Raw genomic sequence first — 14,921 nt, forward strand, 5'->3', positions numbered from 1 at the left:
TTCCAGACAGTGGGACACCCCAGGCAGTGTCCTGCACTGGGCAGCAATGTCCCTGCTGCCCTTGTTCCCACTGTGAGCATGCAGCAGCCACCCCTTCACATAGGCCCAGGGTTTTTCCATACACACTCACCTCCAGCACTGCACAGAGCTAGAAACCATAACCAATTCCTGAGCTTTTCTGAGTCCTCTCTACTTGCCACAGCAGAAGAGACAGAGACACTGTAATAGGCACTTCCCTAGAAGGACCTGATTTTGAAAACAAGCACAGGATGGACTTTTTGCAGGCTATAAAATGGGCTTGCAAGGGATGCCTTGTGTTGTTGAAGTAATGACAAGGTAGATATTAAATTTTGTGGCAGATGGGTGTGATTCTTGGGGCTTTTGCAAGGCATTGGGAGAAAGGAAGTTTTTTCCTAGACCATGATGGCAAGCTGCTTTCAGGGGCACCCAGGTGTGTCATGATATTAAAAGACCTTTATCAAAGACACACATTTCCCAACCCTCTTCTCCAGTGCAAGAATTTTGTTTTTGTTAAAATAGAAAAATAAAGGAACAGATCCTGCTAGTGCCTTGTCCTAGCTTTGCAGGAAATTGGCAAATTTTCAAATCAAATGTGTCTTATGCTAAGCAGCCCCATCCCCAGCCATCCATGTGCTCCTGCACATCCCTGGCAGCACTCTGAGACAATGGCCAGAGCTATGTCCTTCATTGACAAGCTTCAGGCCTTACCCCACTAAAATCAGCCCAGATTTTGGGGTAAAAGCTCAACTTCTGGAGCTGCCACCTGCTCTAAGGACAGTTCATCTTCTGGAGACTGCAACAACTCAAGGTGCCATCACCCTGTGGTGCCAATGGGCTCTGCTCACACTGGGTGACAGAAGGGACCAGCCCTGCTGGGGAACTCAGCAAATTTGGCCCTGATGCCTGTCAGCCAGCAAGGATTAAATAATGACAAAGGGGTTGATGGACACGGTGCCATGTTTGAGAGTAACAGACAGGAAGGTGTCTGGTTGCTGCAGCAACAAGGCTGGGAAGATGGGTTTTTCTTTTGGGAAGATGGGTTTTTCTTTCTCTTTTCACCTGCCAATCTTCCCCCCACGTCTGGGCTCTGCTGCTGCGGGAGACGAGCAGTGACATTTACACTCCCACTAACAAGCTGGTTCAGTGATGGGCAGCTCTGCAGGAGAGCATCTGGAGCCACAGAGCCTGAGCAGAGAGGAGGGGAGTGTCCTCTCGAGTACATGGAATAATTTGAGACTTTTTGTTATTATGAGCATTACTGGGACAGGGTCATGCATGGAAACAGCAGGCAGAGCCTCAGTGGGGCACTCGGGGCTTTTGACCCTTCATGTGGGTCAGGTCCTGCAGCTGATGGGAGCAACGAGATGTCACTCCTGCCCAAAGAACATCTCTGCATGTCCTGCTGGGAGAGGGAAGGAAGAAAAAGGATATTGAAAGGAGAATTTGCAAGAAGTCAAGCATCACCACAGGAGGAGTTTCACTTCTCAGCCTGTTCATAGCAGCAGGCTGTGCCATCAGCTGTGCTCCTGCAGTTCATCATTCCTCTGTGCCCCAGGAATCTGCCTTTGGCTCCTTGGGAGAAACCTTACTAAGGAAACAGAACTGAAACTCAGGCTGCTTTTTCCCTCCCTGTATCTTTACCCACCACTGTGTCTCTCAATGCTCTCCTTTGCCTTCTGGATAAGACAACATTCAGTTCACCCAGAATGCCACAGTAATAATAGCAATAGCAGTAATAGGAGTAATAACAATAACAATAATAATGCTACTGCAAAGTAAATGTAAGAAAAACATAACAGCCCTGAAATGAATTGTAGTGATGGTGCGGGAAACTGCTTTGGGTCATCTCCTCTCTCTCACTGATTGTTTTGCTGCTGGCATGAGGAGGAAAGTGGAAATTAAGAACCAGCAGCCTTTCCTGGTTGACAGACTGCTCTGCCACTGCAGCCAGCTGAAGAGGTACTTCATTGGACCATGAACCCCAAACTGGGGGTGGAAATAAATATCGTGGCAAATAAACCTTGAAATTTGTGTATTCCCATGCCCAACAGAGCCAAGGAAGGCAGATTTCCAAAGAATCTATGGCTGCAAGTCAAAGACTATTGTATGGATTGCATTGATCCATTTATTTGAAGGAGAGCATCAATGGGCTTTCTCTTATCTAGAGTGTCATCCTTTTGCACAAAGCTTGGACATTCCTGATATTGTGGAGATTTCCACCCTACTGGTAAATCAAGGTGAAAGTGTAGGCTGACAATTATTAGTAATACACAGATAAAAAGGCTGCTCCACCTGCATCCCTGTCCCCATTCTTCCCTCTGAGCAGAGAGCATGTGCTAATCAGCCACATTTCATTAAGAAGCCAGGCTAAAAGATTAGCATGCTGAGAAGGGCAGCCCCCTTTTAGTGTCTTTACCCTCCCTGAAGCTGGGCCAGCTCCTTCAGACTGAATCTTAAAGGGCAAAGTACCTGATATGTTTTAACACAGTTTCCTCCGAGCAATTGCTCTGCTTTTCTACGTCTCCACTAAAAAACTCCCAGCGTTTCCCAATTGGTGCTTAAAAGTACACCCAACAGTCTGCAAAGAAGAGAGGACTGAACAAATATACAGTCAAGCCTGGGGGAAAAAACTGCACGAAGGCAGATTAGAAAAAGACCAGAGAAATAATCTTTCAAATATTGAAACTGCAGAAATTAAGAGGACTTTTGCAGAAACCTCTCATTACAGAGAGCACGCAGGAAGCATCAAGACTACAACCTGACTAGTGCATGAAAGTTGCACATGGGAGAAACCCAATCTTTCCACCAGCACATGGTGACCACGATGAGTCCCTTGTCAAAGTGATCAATCAGCAAAGCACAGAAAATGAGGTCACTCGTGGAGTTTTTTCCAGCAAATGAAACTCAGCAGGGATGGCACCATAACAACCGTTGCATCTTTCAGCAGAGGGTTCAGGATGGAAAGTTGCTCTGCATGGTACCACAGCCAACAGTGGGAGCTCCAGCTGGGAAAAAGCCTGGCAGCTTGCATGGGAAGGGGGTCAGATGAAGGAGAAATAGAGGAAAAAAATCTTTTTAGCATTCTTGACTGGAACCCACTTTTCTTCTCATTAAAAAAAAAAAAAAAATTTCTCTCCTGTTACAGGAGATTTTTCAAATTGTGAAAATTGAGATGTTTTCATGCCTTGAGGTCTGACTTTTGTGCCACCAAACCCTAATACAGAAAAAGACAGAGTCCTTTGCAAAAACATACTTGCTTGAAAGACTGTACCAGTGTCAGGCAGACTGCCCTCTATCAAACCTTCCATGCTCATGTTGAAGTTCCAGTTTGGACCCTTTTGACGTCACTCCAATATCCTTTTCTGATTCCTGAATCCCCTCCCTTCCCCGAAACTGTGGGTTGCTTCTTGTAAAACCTGCCAAGAAAAGCAAGTGAATCAACTGTCCTACAAGGGCAAAGAACAGCCTGTGCCACCCACGTCCACGTGTCCATGGAGTAGCAAAGAGGAACACCAAGAACTGTGCAGAGGCTTCACTACCAGCTGCAGACGCTTCCACAGGCACCGGTGTTCTCCTTTAACTCTGTGGCTACATCTCAAATGAGCCACATGCAATTTTCCTCCCACGTCCACAGAGCAGGGCTGTCAATGCTGCTCAGACTCTGGTGGCCCCAGCAGATTTGCACTGAGCTGTTGGGCTGGCCCTGGGGAATCTGTCCTGTCAAACAGGTATCGAGTCAAAATTGCAGAGCAGCAGCAAGCATGGAGCAGGGGACTCTGTCTGGTTCGCTGTAGAGAAAGCCTGTCCTAGAAACAGGAGCCTTGCACATGGAGCTGAGCCAAGTTTGGGATCCTGTTGCTGCCCAGATTATCCTCACACCCCAACTCAACCTGGTCATCATGGAGGAGAAGGTTTTGAAAGCTGCAGGGGGTGACATCAGGGTTAGATGTGGGAACTTGGTTTCCCTCACAGTGAAATGAGTCTTTCTGAGCTTTGTCTCTTCCCCAGAGAGCCGTGACGATTCATTAGGCAATTGTAAAATCAGAATGAAGCTGCTGACTAAAAGTTGCAGCTCATTAATAGCCCTATTTATTGCCAACCAAATAATTAGCTTAGACATGCATCAGCAGGTCTTGATTGCATATGAAATAACTGCCTTATTATATAGAAATCAAATGAGTTTCTGAGGACAGCTGAGGTGTCACCTCAACCCCAGAATCGAAAAGGAAAATAAAAAAAAGGAAAAAAAAGCCCTTCCACTTCAATGTGTTGCTCAGCAACAGAATTTGCGGGGGAAACAATCTAGGAATGAAGGAATGAGCATTTCCAAGAGAACAGGTTATTTCAGGCAAGACATCAGGGATGAGCAAATGTCACAGAGGAGGAAAACTTCACTTTTTTTTTCTCCTTTAATCAATAATTCAAACTAGACATTTTGGATAAAACAAGCATTTAAGTTAGCTGATTGAAAAACAGAGATCCCAAACCTTTACCAAGAGTCAGATTGCTGAGGAAATGTTTATTTGTTTGTGTGAGGGAAATGTTAGATTTACTAGATACTGAATTAAAAATTTAAAAATGCTCTTAGAAATGTCACTTGTTCATTTAAAGAGGAAGATGATGTAATGCCAGTACTGCTATATTGTGCAGCATCCTTCCCAGAGCAATTCCATGTTAATTTTGTTGTTCTCCTTTCCCGTGTGCCCTCCTTTCCCTCCCTTCTCCTTTTTCTTCCAGGACAAGACGAGCGCGCTGAGTCTCAGCAATGTGGCGGGGGTTTTCTATATCCTCATCGGTGGGCTCGGACTCGCCATGCTGGTTGCCTTAATCGAGTTTTGTTACAAGTCCAGAAGTGAATCAAAGCGGATGAAGGTGGCAACCCATTCCACGGCCTTTCACACCTTCTCTCTGATCCTCCCCCGGCTCCAAAGCTGCCTTCAGAGACGGATGCAGCCCAGACCATGGGTGGAAAGCCAAGACATAGGGATAATGAAGTGACTGTGTCACTCAACTTGCTAGAAAGGAATAGGACTATCTGAGGAAGCTGAAAGAGGGTCAAGTGGGCTGTCATGGGGAGCTGATGCAAGATCAGACATGTGGCAGAATGCTAATTCAAAATCCAGACATAGAGCAAAACCACAGCACAAGCAGCATCAGAAACACATTGAAATTCCTTAAAATTAATGAAGGCAGACTGTAGTGATATGTGTCGGCATGGATGAAGTGTGCTGGGGCTGGTGTGATAAAGCCGGTGCTGCAATATGGAAAAATCCCCAAACCCAGGCTCTTAACAGCAAGATAAAACTGGGAGAGCACAGTAATGATTCACATCCTGTTGTTCCCTTTGCTGGCACCCTGCTGGCACCATTTCCAGGCTGACAACACCAATACATGCTCAGAGCATTGTTGCCCTGGGAATGGATGATGTGGGCCTCCAAATCCCAGAATTATGGATCCTCTTTGAGAGGAATTGGCCTCCAATGTCTCCCATAATGTTTTTTTAAACTCCACCCTGTCATGGTCTTGCAGAAGCCTAGTTCCTACAGCCCAGGAGATCTGTTTCAGCCCTAAATTTTGGTGTGCCTGAATTTCCAAGTGTTGTGTCAAGAGTGGATTAGATTTGAGAGCCTTGGAGATAGACATTTAATGCAGCAATCCCTTATACAGATACCGTGGTGTTCAAGGAGGCAGTGGGATGTGTGATACATCCCTTGTGTTCCTCATCTTGACCTCTGCCATGAGCGTGGAATTTGTTATGGAAATATGAAGCATGCAGTGAATTTCAAAAAGTCCAAATAGGTTTTTATTTCACCAAAACTCACCCAGAATCAAAAGGAAAATAAACAACTGCTTCTTTGGGTTTTATGTCACCATTTCACAGCATGCTCAATGTTTTGTCAGCAATAATAACATTTCTAATGCACTGAAAATGTGCTACAGCTCTTTTCCCATTGAGGTTCAGGAAATTCCACAGGCAATGAGAGCTACCTTGAGCGCAGGGGTAAAATAATATGAACAAATAGCGTCCATGGAACTACAAAGATTAGATTATAATTTGTGTTCACTGTAAAGCTAACTATGGCACAAATGCACTGCAAGAAAAGTGTCAGAATGCAATAGCTTAGTAGCTATTCCAGATTTATCTGTTGGGGATAATTCTTCACCTGAATATCCCAGTCCAGAAAGAATGATGGTGCCCTCAGAGATAGCTTGAATGCAAAGAAACCAAACTGGCTTTATCTTTTAGTTGAATTGTTCTAAGCAGGTGGTTTCCTTAGACCTCTGAAAGCAAATGTTTTGGATGCATGTGGAGCAGGAAGATGAAATTTGGTTTCCTGAATTAGGCTTGCATTTCCTAGTTACCTCAGTCATCACTGTAGACAGAAACACAGGCACATGCTCAAGTTGTCACATGAGGAAAGTTAAACATATGTTTGCTGTGAATCAGAGTCCACTGTGCATAACAGTCCTGGAGTAGCAATAGCATCTCTATGGGGGAAGTGTGTAAAATACCTCTGCTCAGATCCAGGATGACTGTTCTTATGTTGTAGAGTTTGAAGAGGTTTTTGGCATATGGCACTGATGCTTTATACCCCAAAATACTGCTGAAACATTTAATTTTGCATGTAGAAGAGGTGTGAATGAACAGAGCAGATGCAGTGGGGACATGCAGAAAGTGAGAGTCTGAATGGAGACAAGGAAGGGGAGAACAGTAACAGACAGTACTGGTTAATATTATAATTTCTCCAACATTGCAAAGGACAGGGGGAGACCCCCCCCGTCTTTCCTAAAAAGGGTTTTTGTTTAATCCCACAGCAATCAATCAACGAAGCCATACGGACATCAACCCTTCCCAGGCCGGCTGCAGCAGGAGGCAGTGGAGAAAATGGACGTGTGGTCAGCCACGATTTCCCCAAATCCATGCAGACAATCCCATGCATGAGCCACAGCACTGGCATGTCCCTGGGAGCTACGGGATTATAATTGGCCTTTTGACCCATTTCCTGGGTGAGAGCAGGGGCAGCCCAACTCCACCTCTCCAGAGCCAAAAAACATACCCAAGACCAACAAGACAAACAATGATGACAGAAGGGACAATTGGATGGATCTTCTCAAGGAAATCAAATAAATTTCCCTTTTTATTTGCAAACAGATCCACTGGCAGGAGAACAGAAACAGGTCTGTACTGCAATAAGGAGAGTGTAATGGGATTTTACAGACTCGTGAACCATCCCTGATCAAAGAACCACTGGAACACTAATGAGGACTATGCCATTTTGTTTTAACTTGGTTGTTAATAAGTCTTAGTGTGTGCAATATACATATTTTTTCTTACTAATTCCTGTGGTGTCAGGGTAACATCAGCCCTTTCCCCCTTCCCTGCTCAGTCCTTCAATCTGGTTTAGTTTGGGATGCAAACCACAATGTCTGAGCTACTAAAGGCAAAAAAAGAAAAACCGATACATGGCAATTTGAACTCAGTGCAGGGCATCAGCATTGACCTCTTTTGTCCATCGTGGTTCTGCCTTCGTTGCTCTGTGGTGAACTCGGGCTGTGGAGTTACCGCAGCGAGGCAGACGGAGCTGCCCCCGGCTCTCCCCCGGCAGCAGGAAGGACTCAATGAAGGAATAAACCTGAGCAGAGACATGAGGCTGTTTTACAGGGGGCGAAGTCATGGGTGAGCTTGGAAACCCCAGGTAGCGTGAGGACACAGCAGGAATTCTTCCAGAGACGATGAGTGGTGGTTCAAGAGGAAAATCACGTGCCTGGAGTGGAGAGTGGCAGACTGGAGCAGAGGGTTGGTCTAAGATCACGGTCGTCTGCTGAAGAGGGAAAGTAAATGTGGTATTTATTCCCCTCACGTGTGACTCTCCTGTCCAGGTTTTTGGGGGCTAATAAGCAATTGTGAACCATTTCTTCATTGCTTAGCTTCTGTGTGTGCTCCCTTTCTGGTGGTCACATAAGGGAACCACCTCGGGCCAGGAACAGGCCATCTCCAGACATCCACTTCTAGACAGCTGCCAATTAACCAGCGCAACGTGCTACAAGTCATGGGGCTGCAACGGGGACACCCCTGCCCTTCTGCTCTCAAATCCCTTTATGGCCATTGTTTTTTCTAACTCAGAGGGACATTTTGTAGGTAGCTGGCCAGAACGGATTCCTGGAAGGAAATGATGAAGCAAGCCAAGGAGGAGATCATACAAGAGCTTAATTCAAGCAACCATGACATTCAGCAGCATCAGTGCTGGTCACAGTCTCCCCACCAAGATGGGGCCTGTCCGGGTGCAAAGCCAACCGTAGCAGATTCCCACTTGTATCCTTAGAGAGGGGGAAGTATCCACAAATCAGGAAAGCAGGCTGCTGACCCCAAACTTGGTGTTGCAGAAATCCACAGTGCCAGACAGGCAGCTGGGGGTCCAGCCACAGGCCTGGAGATCAAGGGGGCAAGAATGGTTTTCCAGAACCGCACAAAAGGTTCATTCTGTGAATCTCTGGCATGGGTAGACAAATGCTTCTCACCCTGGTGGGCCTGAGAGACCTCAGGGGTTTGACATTCTCAAGTGAAGGATTCCCAGGGGAACATCTGGTGAGGGAGAAGATCTGTGGGGCAGGGGCCACAGGGAGCCCACTTGGCCTGGTCCCATCTCACTTTCGGCAAATAAAGTTCAAAGGTTCTCACAGAGTCCAACAAATACCAGGGACTGAGCTGCTGCTGGAGCATTCTGAGCTGCTTTTTCTCATTTTCTTTAGTCTTTTCTGGTTTTTGCAACATAGCAAGAGAGGAGCCACAAAAGAAGGGAAGGTGAAGAGAAAATGATGCAGGCAAATGACTGGCATGGGTCTATAAGGAGAATCTGGAAGTAAGGCTGGAAACTGTGTGAATACCAGTTTCCATTAGTGTATGACTGTGCAGAGCAATACATTTACCACTTTTAACACCAGCCTGGTTTGAAGCATCTGCTCCACTTATCCAATTGTCATGCAACAATTTGGAGACCAGCAAGTCAGAGTCAAGGTCCTAAGCCTGGGCACAGCATGTCGTGTGCCAATGTTTTCCTCTGTCCAAAACTGGGAACATTGTGATCTTCATCTTTCATCACTGAATGCAAACTCTGTTAACAGCCACTCCAAACACCACTTCAGGGCACTTTCTGTTGTTTATCATTATTTTTAACCTGTTTTTCTTAATTTTAACTTCAGTTCTGTGTAACTCTAGCACAAGTGGAGGCATCCTTATCAGCACAAGCTCTTTTTCCCATGTCCAGAGCCCTCAGATGAGTCTCCTGACCCAGCTCTTGTCATGTTCTGGGACAGTGTGGTGGGAACAAGCTACTGGTACCCACCAGTGCCCCATCCTCCTCCAGGAACAGGACCCTGTGGCAGCAGGTCACAGCAGTCTCGTGAGCAGCAGCACTGCTAGAACTGGCCATCTGTGACATGAAGATGTGAGATGAAGCTATGAAAGGCATTTGATCAGTGGAGGGGTTACAAAACCAACAAACAAACAAACAAAAAAAAAAAGGTGAATAGGACAAAAGCGTGGAAATGTAAACTTGTAATATGTATTTTTACTACACTTTTCTTAAAAATAGAGTAATGGTAAAACTCTTAAAGACATTGACATTTTTTCTCAACAGGATTCCATATTTAACAGTTTTGGCTTTCATTAAATTTTGCTCTTTGGTACCTGGATCTTTTATTTAACAGCTATATTTGTTTTAACTCTCTTTTGGTTTTTCTTTCTTTTATGTTTTTTTTTCTTTTGTCAGTACTGCAAAGGATTTTGCTTTATCAAATGCAATGGTGTTTTTCTTTTCACATTCTCTTTTTTTGAAGCAACATTTTTATTGGTAATTATTATTTACACAAAAAAAAGGAAACTATCAGCGGGAATTTTAGAACCACGGATCCAAGGATCCATGATCCATTTCTCATACCTGTCCATGCCGTTTTGTGCCAGTGCTGGATGTGTGGAAATGAAAATGATGTTACCCCTCAGGCAATATTACCCAACCTGAATCAAAAGAGATTTCTTTGATTTTTGCTGTGTCTGACTTGTGAACAGCAGCCGAATAAACTGCTTCAGGTTGAAATTGGGAATCTATCTAATATTTACCCAAAAGTCAGGAAACTAAATATTCATTGGGTTCAAAATTAATGATTTTTCTTTGTTTGGAGTCTTGTGGGGCTATTTTTTGAGGAGGGCTATTAGAGGATTTTAGCTTGTTTTTACAGAGAGGGAAGACATGGCCAGCTCAGAGAAAATTCAGAACCAGCACTGGTCCAAAAATCCCTACCAGGATCAGCTTTCTTAGGAGCTCCCATGCTGTTTCAGAGGCTTGGACATTTAAGATGCTTCTCACTCAGTTTTCACACAAGTGACCTGCTAAGTTCCTCATCCAAAAACCTGTTGAGGGGGGTAAAAGAAGTGGACTTAAAGTGTGTTGGACATTTATGCAAATACTGACAGCTACTGAGGTAAATTGCACTCATTAATGTCATGCTCTTGTGGGGCACTTGGTGTCACAGGTGTGGAAGGACTGCCCTTCCCATATCCTCACTCCCAGTTATCATCTGGGAAAGCTGAGACACACAAGTGCCTTTGGACCAGGCATCCCACAGGGCCAAGGTTAGAGAACCAAGATCTCCAGCATCCACAGGTGCTGTCTTACCCACTGGTAAGTTTTAAATACAGAATCAGCAAGGGACAGAATTAATACGTTTTGAAAGGGCCAGTGAACCCTGAGGCTTCAAAGAGCAAGAGATTCCCAAGCACTGGGGCCTGAAGGAGAGGCTTCCCAAGGGCAGGCTATCCTGAATCAGCCCAGTTTGGTCTTCCACAATTCCCTTGGGATCCAGTGCTGTGCTGTGGGCTTGGATTCTGTCTCAAAATGCTCTTCTTGCTCAGTGGTTCACTCTTGGTTCCCAGTGAGATTGCAAAAATGCACAAGAAACATTCCTTTATATCTTAGCGTGAACAGGACAAAATTTCCTCCTAGTGGCAAACTCAAATATTGCTTGTAATAAAGTCTCCATCAGGAATCCTTCTTTAGCATTGTTGAAGCAAAAAAAAAAAAAAACCTCACTGAACCTTGAAGTGCAACAGGAGAGCAACAGATGGATCACCTAATTCATTCCTTTGCTAAGAGGTCAGGACCCAGAGCTGGGATGCTCCAAAAAGATTTGGCTGGGCTTGTTTGTCCCACCTGCCACCAAGTGCAAGGAGAACTTAAATCATCTAAGTTCAGGGAAGGGACAGGGGTGCGTGAGTGTTCTGTAAACCAGTGGGTACCACTGGCCTATTCAGCTCCAGCCACTCAGTGCTGTTGGTCCATCAAAATTTTTGGGAGGCATGGGGAAGTTTTCACTGTGAACACAGGCTCCTGCTCAGTTTCCAATGACATGGTCAGTCACCCAGGTCTCACATGTGGCTCTGGGTCGAGAGGAACATTTCTGTGCACATTTCTAAGCCACATGTCAGAGCTTAGGCACCACCTTGAGGACGGGAACACAGGGGTTCCTACCAGCAAAGGTACCAGCTTAACCCCAAATCCCTTTTGGGGACCTGTGTGGCCTGTTCTCTGATGGCTTTTGTGGCTGCTGGCCCCTCCTAAACACAGATATCCCTGTTACCTTCATGTTACCTGTGAGCATAAATCAGTTTGTCATGCACCAGTGCTGGTTTTGTGTCTTGGTACCCCACTGCTGAAAGAAGTCCCCGTGCTCTCATCTCTGATACACAGTTAATTAGTTAAATAACAGAAACATCAGGATATCACAGTGCCATGCACAGCTGCCCAGCAGTCTGTAGGAGAGCAGGGCTTTTGGGGCAAAATCCACATGCCAGCCCCAGCTCCATGTTTCTCCATCTTCATTGCAAGGATGACACCCTTCCCAACTTCCTTCTTACAGAGCTGCTCTGGTTTTTTTTCCAGACACTTGGTCCTGATGGTTTGAGTCTACAAGAGGGATGAGTTTAGTGTGCAAGAACCTAGAACAGGTTCTCCTAGGAGCAGAGGGGTAGCTTGAGACTGATCACTCCATCAAAGCCCTGACTATTTCCACCCTGGGATTCTACACTCAGCATCGCTTTCCATTTCCCTTCTGTCCATCCCCATCTCTCCTCCATCTGTACATCAATATTACCCTCAGCACTGGCAGGTTCTCTTCTCCAGGACCTGGAATGGGCTCTGGTTTTGTACATTGTGTTCCCTTAGAAGCAGATAAGTCTCTCTATCACCATATAGCTTTAGAAAGCAAATTCACTATGGGATGGGGCAGAGGTGTGAATCCAACTCCACCCTGGGCACAAATGATCCCATAACCTCTCACACTGTCCTTGGGCAGCAAGGAGCCCTTCTGTGGAGCCACAACCCTGCAAAGTGTTGGGTTACCTGGCTGTTCCCAGAGCACTTGGACTAATCTCCATTTTTCTGGAGTGCACTTCTCCCAGGGAGGCATTTCTGTCTGGCTGCCAGGAGGAAATCTGGCTTGGGGGTGGAGAGGGGCAGAGTGCTGGGAATCACCTCCATGGAGTGAACTTACCTGCTGAACCTGTGTGAGGGAAGAGCTGTCTCTAGAGCAGTGAAACTGCAACCCTCACCCCCAGAAGGGTGATCACACCCCTTTCTCATGCACCAATATGCATACACAGATATTGAGATGCCTTTCACAGCCCAAATTAGCTGTCAAGGTACCTTCCTATTCCTAAGGCTCAATGGGGTATAAAGTAACAGCCACAAAGTGTGTTCATTACTCTGCAGGGCTGGTTTAACATGCTCTCTGGATCCCTTCAGCAGTAATTCCTTCCCTGTTCGAGCTGGCATCAAAATTAATGGCATGTTGTGTTCCATAAGTCCTGAGTTTTCAGATGAAAGGTACAAGGTGTTGTTCACATCAGTGTTACAGTGTAATAAATCAATGCTTTCCCATTGGAAGGATTTCAGATGATTTCACAGCTTGCTCTCAGGAGCTCAAAAGACAACCTGTCTGCCAAGCCAGTGGCCCATTAAAAAAAGTTTACATAAAAACAGGAAAAAGAGGGGAAACCCCAACATTTCACTGCAGTGTTGTTGCCTGCTTCATGGAGGACACGGGCCAGGACAGCAACAGCAATGTTTCCTCAGGCCCCATCTCAAGAGGGGGACACAGCCAAAGGGAGCACATTCCTTGTGCCAAGGAGGCTATGGACAAGGCCAGCAGAGGCTGGGAGGGTCTCACTGGATCACATAGGATCAGAGACAAAATGAGTTTGCCTTCTTACTGCCAGACCCTAAAACAAACTGCTCCCAGTCTCCAGAAAAGCAGCAGGAAAAGGGAGGAGGAGCGAGACCAGGACAGCGCACCCAGCATGCCCTCAAAAGGTGCCCACACAGTTCCTGTCCCAGCTTCTCTGAAAGCTGCTGCCCACAGAGCAGTTCACTAACTTAACAACATCTTTACTGAGTAAAACTTAAATTCCTCTGCTCCCAGGAGCACATGTGAAAGACAGGAAGAGGCTGAACTTGAAAGGGGAGCCGTTTTATTGCCTCAGATTAGCTCAAACTGCGTGACGAGCTTTCCTCACTTCAGAACCAATGTTGTTAACCTTGAAATCTGCATTATTAATATTTCAACATGAGTCCCATCAGGAGCTGCCGCGAGAGCTCTCCTGGACTCGTGACAGCTCGTCCTGTTTGATTCTAATCACATATGAATGCATGAGTTAAGAAGACATCATTAAAAGTACATTAAGTTTAATTATGCTAGCAGCCACAGACAGTGGGAGCATCGGCTTAATGCAGAATGCGTAATTAGATCAGACCTAATCCATTAGATCCATATTTGTTAAAGAAAATGGTCCTTGTCTATAAGTGTCAACGCAAAGTGATCCATAGCGTTTGGAGGAGCAGCACCATTTTCTGGGGGTTATTCCCCTCTGCCCTCCTCCCTGCCCAACATCCCTGTGCACACACTCGGCCCTTGCCTGTTCCGTTTAACAAAAGGACACAAAAAACAGAGAGAGATCCCCTGCCCTGGCAGCCAAGCCCTGGAGAGGTGCTGCAGTGGTTTAAGGTATTATGGACGAGATCTCCTTTGCAAGGACCTGGCCCCATCAGAGGGTCTGTAGATGCAGGAATGCACCCAGTCCCAGGTGGGTGTGTGGCCTCACAACCTAGTTGGACCAGGGATGGAAAAGGATGACGCCTTTACACAAACTCCAGGAGTACTGGCTGCTGAATGGCTGGGGACAAATGTCCAATGAGAACAAAAAAAAAGACAAAAATAAACCAAAATATGAACACAGAAGTGTTTCAGCTCTATCTAGGGTTGATCCAGCTCTCTCCACTAACACCAGGAGGGTGCTGGCCTGGGCCTGCAGCTGTGGCAGCAGGCAAGGTGACACATCCCTTTTCCCAGCAGCCCTAAATCCACCCACTGCATCACTCTGCAAAGCCATGGTGCTCACAGGAAACCAACATCACCAGTGGGAGCTGTGGGTTTTCTCTCCCATCTTCACCCCACAGCAGGGATAACTGGTACCAGCAACCCCACACACCCCCAAGCAGACTCACCATGGTAGGGACATCAAATCTGCCCATGCCTGAGTCCACAGGCAATCAGGCTGCTGTGGTTTGGTGATCTTCAGCTGCTGGACTATGGTGGATCCTGTAGCCAAGCCCTTGTCCCATGGAGTGATTTCAGCAGCACCTCTGATGCCTTGTGAAGGCTGACCTAGAACAGAGACTAGACAGAGTTAAAGAATAAAGTAGGGATTTATTAGGAGGCCTCAATAGATCCACCTTGGGCAGCACAAGAGTTCAGCCAGGGCTACACCCCAGGTGAACCAAAATGGTCACAAAATGGACAACTGGTCACGGGTCTCACACTTTTGTAAGTTCTGGTCCATTAGCATATTG

The 14,921-nt window shown here is 46.1% G+C and overlaps 1 protein-coding gene across 2 annotated transcripts in view; it reads left to right on the forward strand.

The window, feature by feature from the left end:
* GRIA1 (glutamate ionotropic receptor AMPA type subunit 1) overlaps nt 1-9,714 on the forward strand; it is a 120,593-nt gene extending 110,879 nt beyond the window's left edge. For both annotated transcript variants that reach the window (XM_068205971.1, XM_068205970.1), the window contains exons 15-16: nt 4,759-4,893; nt 6,817-9,714. In XM_068205971.1, coding sequence (XP_068062072.1) covers nt 4,759-4,893; nt 6,817-7,005 — 324 coding nt within the window. In that variant the 3' untranslated portion in view covers nt 7,006-9,714. The remainder of the gene's footprint in view (nt 1-4,758; nt 4,894-6,816) is intronic.
* Nucleotides 9,715-14,921: the final 5,207 nt, after the last annotated feature.

The sequence above is a fragment of the Anomalospiza imberbis genome, chromosome 15 (genome assembly GCF_031753505.1).
Source record: "Anomalospiza imberbis isolate Cuckoo-Finch-1a 21T00152 chromosome 15, ASM3175350v1, whole genome shotgun sequence".
In the NCBI taxonomy this organism is placed as follows: Eukaryota; Metazoa; Chordata; class Aves; order Passeriformes; family Viduidae; genus Anomalospiza; species Anomalospiza imberbis.